This window comes from Mustelus asterias, chromosome 19 (assembly GCF_964213995.1).
Source record: "Mustelus asterias chromosome 19, sMusAst1.hap1.1, whole genome shotgun sequence".
Taxonomy (NCBI): domain Eukaryota; kingdom Metazoa; phylum Chordata; class Chondrichthyes; order Carcharhiniformes; family Triakidae; genus Mustelus; species Mustelus asterias.
In genome coordinates, this window is record NC_135819.1 from 47,470,925 (window position 1) to 47,484,710 (window position 13,786).

General features: G+C 44.3%; 1 protein-coding gene across 1 annotated transcript in view; it reads left to right on the forward strand.

Annotated features, from left to right (window-relative positions):
- Nucleotides 1–13,786, forward strand: part of LOC144507937 (RAD51-associated protein 1-like) — a 44,116-nt gene that overhangs the window by 2,947 nt on the left and 27,383 nt on the right. Inside the window, exons 2-5 of the mRNA XM_078235508.1 lie at nt 7,797–7,843; nt 8,607–8,745; nt 9,878–9,957; nt 11,531–11,695. Of these exons, the coding sequence (XP_078091634.1) occupies nt 7,797–7,843; nt 8,607–8,745; nt 9,878–9,957; nt 11,531–11,695 (431 nt within the window). The remainder of the gene's footprint in view (nt 1–7,796; nt 7,844–8,606; nt 8,746–9,877; nt 9,958–11,530; nt 11,696–13,786) is intronic.

Below are 13,786 nucleotides of genomic sequence, written 5' to 3' on the forward strand. Positions count from 1 at the left end.
GGGGTTGGGGATGGTTGGGGGGGTTGGGGGTTGGGGATGGTTGGGGGAGGGGGGTTGGGGATGGTTGGGGGAGGGGGGGTTGGGGATGGTTGGGGGAGGGGGGTTGGGGATGGTTGGTTGGGGGGGGTTGGGGATGGTGGGGGGGTTGGGGATGGTGTGGGGGGTTGGGGATGGTTGGGGGGTTGGTGATGGTTGGTGGAGGGGGGTGGGGATGTTTGGGGGAGGGGGGGGTTGGGGATGTTTGGGGGAGGGGGGTTGGGGATGTTTGGGGGAGGGGGGGGTTGGGGATGTTTGGGGGAGGGGGGGGTTGGGGATGTTTGGGGGAGGGGGGGGTTGGGGATGTTTGGGGGAGGGGGGGTTGGGGATGGTTGGGGGAGGAGGGGTTGGGGATGGTTGGGGGAGGGGGGGTTGGGGATGGTTGGGGGAGGGGGGGTTGGGGATGGTTGCGGGAGGGGGGGTTGGGGATGGTTGGGGGAGGCGGGTTGGGGATGTTTGGGGGAGGGGGGGTTGGGGATGGTTGGGGAGGGGGGTTGGGGGGGGTTGGGGATGGTTGGGGGAGGGGGGGATGGGGATGTTTGGGGGAGGGTTGGGGATGTTTGGGGGCGGGGGTTGGGGATGTTTGGGGGAGGGGGCGGGGGTTGGGGATGTTTGGGGAGGGGGGGTTGGGGGAGGGGGGGGTTGGGGATGTTTGGGGGAGGGGGGGGTTGGGGATGTTTGGGGGAGGGGGGGTTGGGGTTGTTTGGGGGAGGGGGGGTGGGGGATGTTTGGGGGCGTTTGGAGATGTTTGGGGGAGGTGGGGGGGTTTGGGGATGTTTGGGGGAGGGGGGGGTTGGGGATGTTTGGGGAAGGGGGTGGTTGGGGATGTTTGGGGGAGGGGTGGGTTGTGGATGGTGGGGGGGGTTGGGGATGGTGGGGGGGTTGGGGATGGTTGGGGGAGGGGGGGTTGGGGAAGGGGGTTGGGGGAGGGGGGGTTGGGGATGTTTGGGGGAGGGGGGTTGGGGATGTTTCGGGGGGGGGTTGGGGATGTTTCGGGGGGGGTTGGGGATGTTTCGGGGGAGTTGGGGATGGTTGGGGGAGGGGGGGTTGGGGATGTTTGGGGGGGTTAGGGATGGTTGGGGAGGGGTGGTTGGGGATGGTTGGGGGAGGGGGGGGTTGGGGATGTTTGGGGGAGGGGGGGTTGGGGATGTTTGGGGGAGGGGGGGGTTGGGGATGTTTGGGGGAGGGGGGGGGTTGGGGATGTTTGGGGGAGGGGGGGTTGGGGATGTTTGGGGGAGGGGGGGTTGGGGATGTTTGGGGGAGGGGGGGGTTGGGGATGTTTGGGGGAGGGGGGGTTGGGGATGTTTGGGGAAGGGGGGGGTTGGGGATGTTTGGGGAGGGGGTTGGGGATGTTTCGGGTGGGGTTGGGGATGTTTCGGGGGGGGTTGGGGATGTTTCGGGGGAGTTGGGGATGGTTGGGGGAGGGGGGGTTGGGGATGGTTGGGCGGGGTTAGGGAGGGTTGGGGATGGTTGGGGGGAGGGGGGGGTTGGGGATGGTTGGGGGAGGGGGGGGTTGGGGATGTTTGGGGGTGGGGGGGTTGGGGATGTTTGGGGGAGGGGGGGTTGGGGATGTTTGGGGGAGGGGGGGTTGGGGATGTTTGGGGGAGGGGGGGTTGGGGATGTTTGGGGGAGGGGGGGTTGGGGATGTTTGGGGGAGGGTGGGTTGGGGATGTTTGGGGGAGGGGGGGATTGGGGATGTTTGGGGGAGGGGGGGGTTGGGGATGTTTGGGGGAGGGGGGGTTGGGGATGTTTGGGGGAGGGGGGGTTGGGGATGTTTGGGGGAGGGGGGGGTTGGGGATGTTTGGGGGAGGGGGGGTTGGGGATGTTTGGGTAGGGGGGGGTTGGGGATGTTTGGGGGAGGGGGGGGTTGGGGATGTTTGGGGGAGGGGGGTTTGGGGATGTTTGGGGGAGGGGGGGGTTGGGGATGTTTGGGGGAGGGGGGGTTGGGGATGTTTGGGGGAGGGGGGGGTTGGGGATGTTTGGGGGAGGGGGGTGTTGGGGATGTTTGGGGGAGGGGGGGGTTGGGGATGTTTGTGGGGGGGGTTGGGGATGTTTGTGGGGGGGGTTGTGGATGTTTGGGGGGGGGTTGGGGATGGGGATGTTTGGGGGAGGGTTGGGGAGGGTTGGGGATGTTTGGGGGCGGGGGTTGGGGATGTTTGGGGGAGGGGGCAGGGGTTGGGTATGTTTGGGGGAGGGGGCGGGGGTTGGGGATGTTTGGGGGAAGGGGGGTTGGGGATGTTTGGGGGAGGGGGTGGGGGATGTTTGGGGGAGGGAGGGGGTTGGGGATGTCTGGGGGAGGGGGGGGTTGGGGATGTTTGGGGGAGGGGGGGTTGGGGATGTTTGGGGGAGGGGGTGTTGGGGATGTTTGGGGGGGTTGGAGATGTTTCGGGGAGGTGGGGGGGTTGGGGATGTTTGGGGGGGGTTGGGGATGTTTGGGGGGGGGTTGGGGAGGGGGGTATTGGGGATGTTTGGGGGAGGGGGGGTATTGGGGATGTTTGGGGGAGGGGGGAGTTGGGGATGTTTGGGGGAGGGGGGGTTGGGGATGTTTGGGGGAGGGGGGGTTGGGGATGTTTGGGGGAGGGGGTTGGGGATGTTTGGGGGGGGCGTGTGTGGGGTGTATAGAGGGATTGAGGGGGTGTGTGTGGGTGGGTATAGGGGGGGTTCAGGGAGTGTGTGTGGAGGTATATTTGGAGGGTTTGGGGTGTGGGTGGGGATTTGTGTTTGGGGAGGGTGTGGGTTGGCGGTGTGTGTGTTAGACGGAGGGTGGTTGAGTTGAGATGAGATTGACTGCTCTTGATATCAATGCCACATTTGACTGTGGCACCAGGAAACCCTAGTAAAACTGGAAGTCAGTGGGAATGGGGAAAAACTCTCTGCTGGTTAGAGTTATATCTGACACAAAGGAAGACATTTGTGGTTATTCAAGGTCAACCATCTCAGTTCTAGGACATCACTGCAGTAGTTCCTCAGGGGAGTGTCCTAGGCCCCACCATCTTTAGCTGCTTCAGCAATGGCCTTCCTTCCACTGTTAGGACAGAAGTGGGGATGTTTGCTGATGACTGCTCAGCACCATTCTCGACTCTTCAGATACTGAAGCAGTCCATGTCCAAGGCAAGACCTTGACAATATCCAGGCTTGGGCTGATTAGTTCAAGTAGCATTCATGTCACACAGGCAATGAGCATCTCCAAAAAGGGAAAATCTAACCATTGCCCCATGGCATTACCATCACTGAATTCCTTCCATCACTGAATTCTTCACTATCAACATCCTGTGACCAAAAACCTGACTGGACTAATATAAATACAGTTGCTACAAGAGCAGTTCAGAGGCTAGGAATTCTGCAGAGAATAAAACAACTCCTGACTTTTGAAAGCCTGTCCACCATCTGCAAGGCACAAGTCAGGAATACTCTCCACTTGCCCGGAGTGCAGCTCCAACAATATTTGTGAAGCTTGACACCATCCAGGATAAAGCTGCAACGGTCGGGAATGTAGCCCAATCCATCACGCAAATCAGCCTCCCATCCACTGACTCTGTCTACACTTCCTGCTGCCTCGGCAAAGCAGCCAGCATAATTAAGGACCCCACGCCCAGGACATTCTCTGTTCCCCCTTCTTCTGTCTGGAAAAAGATACAAAAGTCTACGGTCACGTACCAACCGACTCAAGAACAGCTTCTTCCCTGCTGCCATCAGACTTTTGAATGGACCTACTTTGCGTTAAGTTGATCTTTCTCTACACTCTAGCTATGACTGTATCACTACATTCTGCACTCTCTTGTTTCCTTCTCTATGAACGGTATGCTCTGTCTGTATAGCGTGCAAGAAACAATACTTTTCACTGTATACCAGTACATGTGACAATAATAAATCAAATCAAATCCCACTCTTCTTCCACAAACATTCGCTCATCCACCACTGATACACAGTATTAGCTGTGTGTACTATCTACAAGATGTATTCACCCAGGCTCCTTAAATGGCACCTTCCAAACCCACGACTACTACTTTCTAGAAGGACAAAAGTAGCAGATGCATGAAAACACTACCACTTGAAAGTTCCCCTCCAAGGCATTCACCATCCTGACTTGGAACTATATCGTCATTCCTTCACTGTTGCTGAGTCAAAATCTTGGAACTCTCTCCCTAACAGCACTGTGGGTATACCTACACCACAGGGACTGCACCGGTTCAAGAAAGCAGCGCACCACTACCTTCTCAAGGGCATTTAGGAATGGGCAATAAATGCTGGCCTTGCCAGTGAAGCCCACATCCCTTGATTGAATATATAGAAGAAAGGATACAAACGGGTTCAAAATGGTTAACTGATCAGGATCCTGTTTTGTCTTTGTCTTATCCACCTGTCTATTTTGATAGAGGCCTGTAATATAGTGCAGGAAAGTGATGATAAGCAAGTTTGACTGGTTGAATTGAATGCAGTTTTGAGCATGCTCATGTATGAATGCCATAAATTGATTGATAAGGTGCCCTATAGAGTTACTAGGAACATTACCAGGGTTGAGTGGTAACAGTTGTGAAGCAAAAGCTGAATTTTTTTACCTTTCTTCCCCTTGAAGTTGAGAAAGTTAAGAGGTGGACTGCTGAAATACTTATGAATTGCTCTGGTTGGGTAAATAGTGCTGGGTGTTTCCACTGGTCAGTAATGTGAGTCCGCACAAATTTAAGATAACTATAACAAAATTAATGATTGAAAAATATTCATTTATACATAATGTGCTTAGAATATGGAATTGTCCACTATGAAGAAAAGTTATTTTAAGAGGGAATCAGAGGTTTTTGCAGAGGTAGAGGCTTATTGTGCCTATTGATTCTATCCAGGGCAATCTAAAACTAATTTCTGCTTTCTACTTAGTCCTGTAATTCCCTCTGCTTCAAACGTTTATCTTCCCTTAATATAATGGGGCTTTACCTTAGCCGTTCACTATGATAAAACAATTTGTGACATTAGCGTACCTTTAAGAAATGTTTTTTTAAATCATATTCTCTGCAGCACTTTCAGGCTCAGCTTATGTCATTGTTGCCAAGTTGTCTGTAGAAGTCCTTTTATTGCTACTTAAATAGGTTTTGTTTATTTTTACTTTGGGATCTTTTATGACCCTGCATTGTTAGGAGGAAGGTCATGTGTTTTGGACAGTTTTTTTTTCTCTTCTAGTGAATTTAAGGTTTCATTTTCTGTTTTGGCTGGCTGCAGTTTAGTTTTAGAAGGGACATCAAGCTGAAAAGAAGTGTTTCTCTCTCCCTGGTGTTCTGGGAAGCTATTCTGACTTCAAACTATTCTGAATGTATTCAGAGGGCTGTTAGAAGTTACAAGCTGAGAAGTCAGGGTTTCAATTCTCCAACCAAAGGATTCAGTTCCAATATCATGTGAGCATTAGTCTTTGCTGTGTTAAACCTGTGGAAAGGGTTTATTGTCTATGGGAAGTTTGGTTTGATTGGAACACCTTAAATATATTTGTTAAGGGTTATACTTTATCATGGTTGTTTTTTTTGTTTGTAATTGATGAAAGTTATTGCTAATTTTTTCTCTATGCATGTTAACTATATTCTTAAATACATTTTGTTTGATAAAAGCTCTCTAGTGGATCATTTGAATCATGTCTGAGGTGAAACATGCCAAGCTTATCCTAGCCAAATTCAGAGTGCAAAACTTATGATCCAGGCATGTTTCATAAAACACTTTGGAGTTTCTGACCTGAATTATAACAAATTAATGCTTTCATTCTTTTTTAGAACACTTTTCTGTGCCTTAGTGCACATGGTTGGTAGACAAGGGAAGTACCATTGAAGCTTTGGAAAGCATTAATGAAAATCCGAAGCAAGACTTTGTCACATCCAGTGTAACTGGTTTTGAATCTACATCTTAGGCTGAAAGGATTATCCTACTTCACTTTGGTACTGTTTTATTTGCAGACAGTGTAACTCATACCATTGGCTTATAAATTAAATAACTTTTTCAATATACAAAATATGGGATAAATTTCAATTTTCACTTGCCACCCATATATCCTTGTATATGGTAACAATTATGTTCAATATAATGTATGAATATTTAGTATACAAACATTAAAAACTATATTAAATATATCTGTTAATTTTTGTGTTGGGAAATGGTTCTGCTACATTGATGACCTTCTGGCAGTGGATAATGTGCCACAAAGCAGTTGCTGTAGGAAATTTGTTAAAGGGAAAATGATGATTTTGGAGTTTGTCTGAGAGTATGAAGTTGTATGTGTGACTGGTGGGGAGAGGGAGAATAGTTGGGGCATGTGAATTCAGTGGTGTGATGGTATGAAATTTAAGGGGAGAATGGAGGAGAAAGGCAGCTGTGGTTGATAAATGGAAGAGGTTGGTGATGGCCAGGAGTTTGAATGAATGGGGTACAGAGAAAGATTAGCAGTAAAAGAAGAAGAAAGTTATGGTTGCAAATAGTTTAGTGAAGAAAACAAAAGTGGTGAAATGAAGTATTGGGAAGGAGAGTAGATGAAGTGCTGCAAGGAATGGTATGGAGGAAAGATTTTTAAATTGCAGGCTTTGAATGAGAGAGTATTGGGAGGGCTTCAGAGTTTGGGAAAAGATTTATTAATGTGGGGAAGGTATGGGTAGGATATGCAAGATATTAAAGCTGACGTAATCTAGATTAAGAAGGTTGATTGTAGAAATCTCAATGTCGCGTGGTGTCTTATCTTAACCTGAAACTTGAGTAGTTGAACCTCACTGGGGCTATCTAGATAAGGTGGCTTGGATGTCATACTGGCATATGTGTACTACACTAATTCTATTATTTTGTAAATTTATAAGTAGTTATCTTAAAATTAAATTGATATTCTTTGATTGAAGGTGTAGTTTTGTTTATCTAAGTGGCAAGAACAAACCTTTATCACTTGATCAATCACAGGTTTCTAATCAAACATTAAAAAAGGATATTGAAATATCTTACTGAGATGCTAGGTTATTTTATTTTTTATTAGCACTAATATATTCTGAGTTAAAAATAACAAATCATAGCATCCCATAGCATAGAGGAGGCCATTCTATACACTGTGCCTTTGACAGCTCTCTGAAATAGTTATCCAATGAGACCCACTTCCCCACTGTCAAAGTAGCCCTGAAAATGCTTTTGTTTCAAGAATTTTATCTAACTTCCTTTTAAAAGTTTCAGTACTATTAAATCTGTCTCCTCCACCCTTTCAGCAGTGCATTCCAGATCATTATAATTTGCTATGTAAAAAACAAAGCTCATCTCCCTTCCACTATGAACATTGCATTTAATTCACGATAACGTTAGCACTGTTGTCTCAGCGCCAGGGACCCTGGTCCTATTCCTACCTTATGTCACTGTCTGTGGAGTCTGCAGTTCTCCCCGTGTCTGCATGGGTTTCCTCCCACAGTCCAAAAAAAGGACGTGCTGGTTAGGTGCATTGGCCATGCTAAATTCCCCCTCAGTGTACCCGAATGAACTGTGGCGACTAGGGAATTTTCGCAGTAACTTCATTGCAGTGTTGATGTAAGCCTAACTTGTGACGATAAATAATTGTTACAGGCGGAAATTTAATTTTAAACATAGCCATGTATTTTGTAAATCTGTTTGTTTTGGGATTTTAATATTTTTATCCCTTTCAATTAATTAAGTTTAATTTTGAAATATTCTTCTAAAAGATATTTCAGGAGGATTTTTTGTTTTGGAGCTTTCTACATTAAGGCTGTGAAATGTAAAAAAGGATGTTTCTTTTCTGTCAATAGGACCAAGAAAGTTGTAGATTATTCACAGTGTGGAAACTTTGATGATGGTGAGTTTTAAGTAAAAGTTCAAAAAGTTTGAAATAAAGAAATTTTGGTCACAACAAAGCCATTCAGTCATGTGCCAGTTTGAGTTCCACATTGGAACTGCCTACTGAAATCTCATTTTCACGCTGTTTGTGGCCTTTTCTTCACCTATTTAATTCCAGTGAAAATGGATAATGTATTCCATATCCCGAACGTGAAATTTTTCCTCTAGCTGCTTCCTGTATGCTTCAAGTGCTGATCCTGAGTTGATATCTATTTGTTCCTGATATACTGGCTATTAAGAATACATTTTCACCAACCATCTCAAATTGTTGCATAATTTTGAATACTTGGATTAGAACCCTAAACCTTCCCTGTTCCAACAAACACATTTTTAAGAAGCATGTAGAAAGTATTAAAAAATATAAACATATACTAAGAAATAGGAAGTCCAACCTTATTCCAACCATCCATGAAGTCTGATTCTATTCATTGTTCCCTGTTTTTTGTCTAAGTCCCATATCAACTCCCTTTAGATTTAGAAATCAGCGCTTTGCCATTTGTTCAGCTGAATCACCATTTCTTGGCTTAATGGCATTTGATTTAGTAACCCGTTAAATATCTCCAGCTCATGGTTTCCTTAACCTAGAATAATATTTCCTGGTTGAATGTGAAATAATCTATTAACCATGAGCTATGCAATGATGGTGATGTTTCTTAAGTGAAAAAATGCATGTATTTTGGAACAGTGAATATTCCTCAGGATTTATACATGTGTGTTTGCAGATGAAGATTTTGCATGTGCAACAGCTCCTCCAAGTAAAAAGTCCCGTCTAACGCCAAAGGATCAGAAGCAAAAAAAGGAAATCAATATTAATTCTGGCAGCCAAGATGCAAAAGCCAAAAAGGAACTACCTAAGGAAAGGTAATGCTTGTTTGTAACATGAGAAAATCAGTGAGCACTGCTCATAGTTGGGTGATCACCTACAGCTCGGGTTTCCTCTTGTATTTAGCATAAGTGCCACTTCTTCCTCATCCATCATTTTGTTTCCATCATACCTTGCAATAAATTCACCTGATTACTGATCATTTCACAATTTTGCAGAATATTCTAAGTAAATACATGCATCGGTGGCACAGTGTTTAGCACTGCTACCTCACAGGGTCAGGGACCCAGGTTCGATTCCCAACTTGGGTCACTGTCTGTGTGGAGTTTGCACATTCTCCCCGTGTCTGCATGGGTTTCCTCTGGGTGCTCTGGTTCCCTCCCACAGTCCAAAGGTGTGCAGGTTAGGTTGATTGACCCTAGCATCAGGGGGATTAACAGGGTAAATATGTGGGGTTATGGGGAAAGGGCCTGGGTGGGATTGTGGTTGGTGCAGACCCGATGGGCCAAATGGCCGCCTTCTGTACTGTAGGGATTGTATGAGTCTATTAAATAAATGTGAATAAATGCTAGTTTTTTTTAATTGTCAGTTTGTATATTCTAATTCTTGTGAAAATTACTGTTCCTTAGACAACAAAGCACTAATAAGTGTGCTACCACTGAGTGGAAAATTAGTCCCTGTTGATTTGTGCAAAAGTACTTATCGGCACACCCAACTGGTGACATCAGCTTGTCCTTCCTCAGTGTCACGGTTTCATTGAAGTGTAATATTTCCTTTTGAATGAGTGGCCAGTTCTTTGGGGTGCTTATCTCATTTTGACTTTGTTGTTATCAGCAATTTCTTTCAAAGATTTGGTTGATCTTTGCAACAAAATTCGAACCATTCATTTCTATTTTGGAGACTTGCTAACAAAACAAAAACCTGAAGCAACTGAAAATATTTATCATAGCTACGCTGTTAAATGGAGTGAGGAAAAAATAGAAAATACCAATAATGATTGGTATTGTTTAATTTGTGAAGATTTGGAGAGTATTTTTCTTTTGTGTTGTTGAACAATTATTGATAACGTGCATGTCTGTGTGTACTTTCCCTTGTGCTTGGCCTGTTAATACTGTTTGCTTTTGAATTTTGATCATTTTGACTCACTTGTCAGATTGCTTCACAATACAGATTGCCACTTGATGAAAAACTTTATCAAAGAAACCTAGAAGCTGCATTAGTCCTTTCAGTGCAAGAGCCAACCAGTGAAGGTGAGGATTGACTTTTTTAACAAGGTGGAAGCCATCAACGCTTTAGTAGATAACACAATTCTTATCCCAGTTGAATTCTTATCTTAAAATTTTTTATTGCGTTTATTGTGTAATTGGGATGATGCTAGAAATAATTTTCCACACCATTAATAATAGGTCATTAGTGTTTGTATTTTAAAGGTTACCAACACATTTACAGGTGGAGATATTGTTAGGATTGAGACTCCCCATTTGCTTTTATGTAAAAGGTATCTTGTGACATGGACACTTAAAAGTTATTGGACTCTTTCACTGAGTGGGCTTGGTGAGTTACTTTCAAGAATGCATAATTCAACAAAGGTTGATCCATTGTTTCTACTCTGACTAAAGCCTGCCTTCACTCAGTGAAAATTTTTATCCCAAGCTAGGGAAAATGACTAACAAGTATTATTATGCTCTACAACAAAGTCATAGGTGTAACCTCAGTATCTGGAGTGAGAGCTATACTGAGGTGACATGTCTGTAGGAAGGGCCCATCTGCATGGAATTTGGAAAAAAACAGTAAATGGAAAAATACACGGATAAGAACCAGTTCAGTAGAAAGAAATAGACCCCTCCCTGTGTTGCCAAGCAAATTGTAGGACAGCAAATGCAAGCTTTATTCATGCAAAATTCCTAATGTTGTGTTAGATAAGTGGAGGGAAAATGCAATGATCTGAAGTACAATACCAGAAATCACCAACTAGTTGTGTAACTACATTTCTGAGACCAGTGAACGAAAGATCTGTTTGAGGCTGGCAAAGTATTCGGAACATGATTTTATTTCTGCCCACAAACAGGAAATTGTAATGAGCCTGAAAAGTACTGAGGAATTTTGCTGACTTCATTGGTTCTCAAATGTTGCTCAAAGTTATCTGAATACATGTCTGAGACCTTCTGAAGACCTGTAGAGAAAGCAGATAGGAATGGGCTATATTTTGCTTTAATAATTTATAATAGGCATGGCTTCATATCAGATTGCAGTATTGTAAGACTTGGGGGAATCCCACTTAGAATATTTTATCTGATTTTCATAGGGTTTTGAACTCAGTTGCCTGTATTACAACAGTGACTACAGTTAAAAAAATAATTTAATTGGTTGTGAAGTATAGTATGTGTCTCAAACCTAATTGTCCAAAGAACCATAATTGTCTGAAAACCAGACATTTTTAGAATATGCTATGCATCAATTTTAATTGCATAAAATAGAAAAAATGTGCCTGGATAATTTGGCTAGGCGCTGCATTGGCATGGTGTGGCACCTGACTAGTTATCTCCTTCGCCGCTTGTACAGCAGCATTCTGAGCAATCCTTGACCCCCATCCACCCCAGCTTGACCCGGAATCCGACAGGATCTGAAATCTGGCACATCCTCGACCCCAAGTTACTGGTTTTGAGACACTACTTGTACTTCGGGATAGCATTTGGAAGTGAAAGATAAATGCAAACACAAATGAAAGTTATTAGTGCCCCAGATGATTACTATAAAGAAGCTAAGAGCTATGGGAGTATAAGACAATGACTGTTGTAATCCATAACCAATATTTTACCACAGGTTTAGGTAAGATTTCTGGTGAAACTAAAGGGCCATCAGTTCGACCAAGACAAAGGCGAGCAGCAGCTGGAGCTGTATCAAAACAGAAGCAAATTCTTCTTGATGAGAGAGGTAGTGATGGTGAATGTGAAGAGGATTCTGCAGATGAAAAAGACTACATGACAAGTGAGTAGTTGGTAACTAATAATTGCAAAATCATTATTGCCTGTATCAGGCAAATGTTTGCATTAAATGTAGAAGAACTGATAATGTAGAACTATTTTCTCCTTCAACAAATTTATAGTAATGTCTGGTAACAGAAGCAGTCTGGCGCTTTACTCCTATTAAGTGAATATTTGAGTTTCACACATCAGTAGCCCCAATTATAATCTTTTCACATGTTAAGTGAATAAATGATACATTTTTATTTTCATAATTGAGAATATACAAGTGTAAAAGTCACTCATTTTAATTTGCATTTCATTGAAAGGTATTCACTTGGTTAGTAGGAGTTGACTTTCCTGATGGTATTTGTTTTTAGTACACAAGAATGAGGTGAACATTTTGCCTGTGATGATGACTTTGGTCCTTGATAATTTTCTATGTACAATTCCAAACAAACTGTTGATTTTACATGTGTGATAAGCATAATAATGGATAAGTACATTCCAAAGTATAAGATGAGACAAGGCAATCTGGCTTGCCTAGTCTATCCCTTTCAGAAGACATTGTACAGCCTGCATTACTGTGTTCCACGCAACCAAACTGGTCCGCAGATTGTACACAATCACAGGCATAACCTCTAAGACAAAGCTACGTAAATTGAACTGTAAGACAGCAAAATTCCACCGAATGTACCAATCTGCCTTATTTAATTTCAAACAGTTACATTTTACATGAACCATATTGTAGTCCATTTGGTGTTTAATCATGTCCAAAGTCATTCTTGGACTATTCAATCCGGATTTTAACCAGATGTTCAAGTTTTTTTAGGGATTAACTAAGGCAGCTTTAGCAGCTTTGCCATTCTGACTTTATTTGCACTTATTAGATTAATCAAAACTTGTAAGTTTTAACTTGTGTATTGACTTAAGAGGAACAAGTACCCTTCAGTATTTGACAGCAGGAATTGTATCTGTGGGATGTTGATCATGGTGAATCCCTAGAATCTGTGAGCAGCCAATTCTTCACTTTCCATTCATATTAAGTAATTTTAGCTCAGGCACAAAAGACAAGATATCTAATTCTGCTGATGATGCATGTTAGCTGTGAGGAAGAATGTGAAAGGGCATAGGCAGGCTGGTAAAGTAGGTGGGTAAATGAAACATACAGTTTAGTACAGTGAAATCTGAAGCTTTAAATTTCAGAGAAAGCAACAATATTTGGAGTAGGCCATAAATGGCAGAATGTTTTGAATGGAGGAATCAAAGTCTTCTGAGTGAAAACATTTCAATCTTCAAACATGAGATTGCAGATCGAATGAGATGGTAGATAGGATTCTGGATTTTGTGTGAAGAAGCATTTGCATTTTAAAGCTAAGGAAAGTGATGCTAAATGTGTACATTAATCAAGGTTGTTTTGAGAACCATATTAAAGTAAGGACATTGGAATCATGAAAGAGCACAGTAAAGATTCATGGGAATGGTATCTGGAATTAGAGGTTCTAGTTGTGAACTTTGGTGGCTAGGCCAGCATTCATTGCCCATCCCTAATTGCCTTTGAGAAGATGCCAAGTCCCACACTCTGACTTTCTCAGCAATCTCCTGCAGCACATTGCTGAGGTCAACACACCTTGCAGCTCCACTCATTCCTGTCTCAGCAGGCACTTCACATCCCCATCTTGCAGGAGATAAGAACCATAGAATCCCTGCAGTGCAGTAAGATACCATCTGGCCCATTGAGTCTGTACTAACTGAAAGAGCATTCCACCCAGGCTCCCCCTCCATCCTAGCCCCATAAATCTGTATATTTAACATGGTTAATCCACCTAACCTACACATCTTTGGACTGTGGGAGGAAACTGGAGCACCCAGTGCAAACCTACACAGATGGGGAGAATGTGCAAACTCCACACAGTCACCCAAGAGCACAAAACTTAGCTGGAGGCAGAGCCTCAGTGGTTGGAGGATTGTGATGTTTCTCCAGAGACAGGTATCCTATTGGCTCTCCAGAGACAGGTATCCTATTGGCTCACCTGTTTGCTCCAGTGGGAAGGGAGGTCTTGCTCCAGGAGACTGCAGATGTTAGCAGCAACTTGCTGTGCGAACCTCAGACATT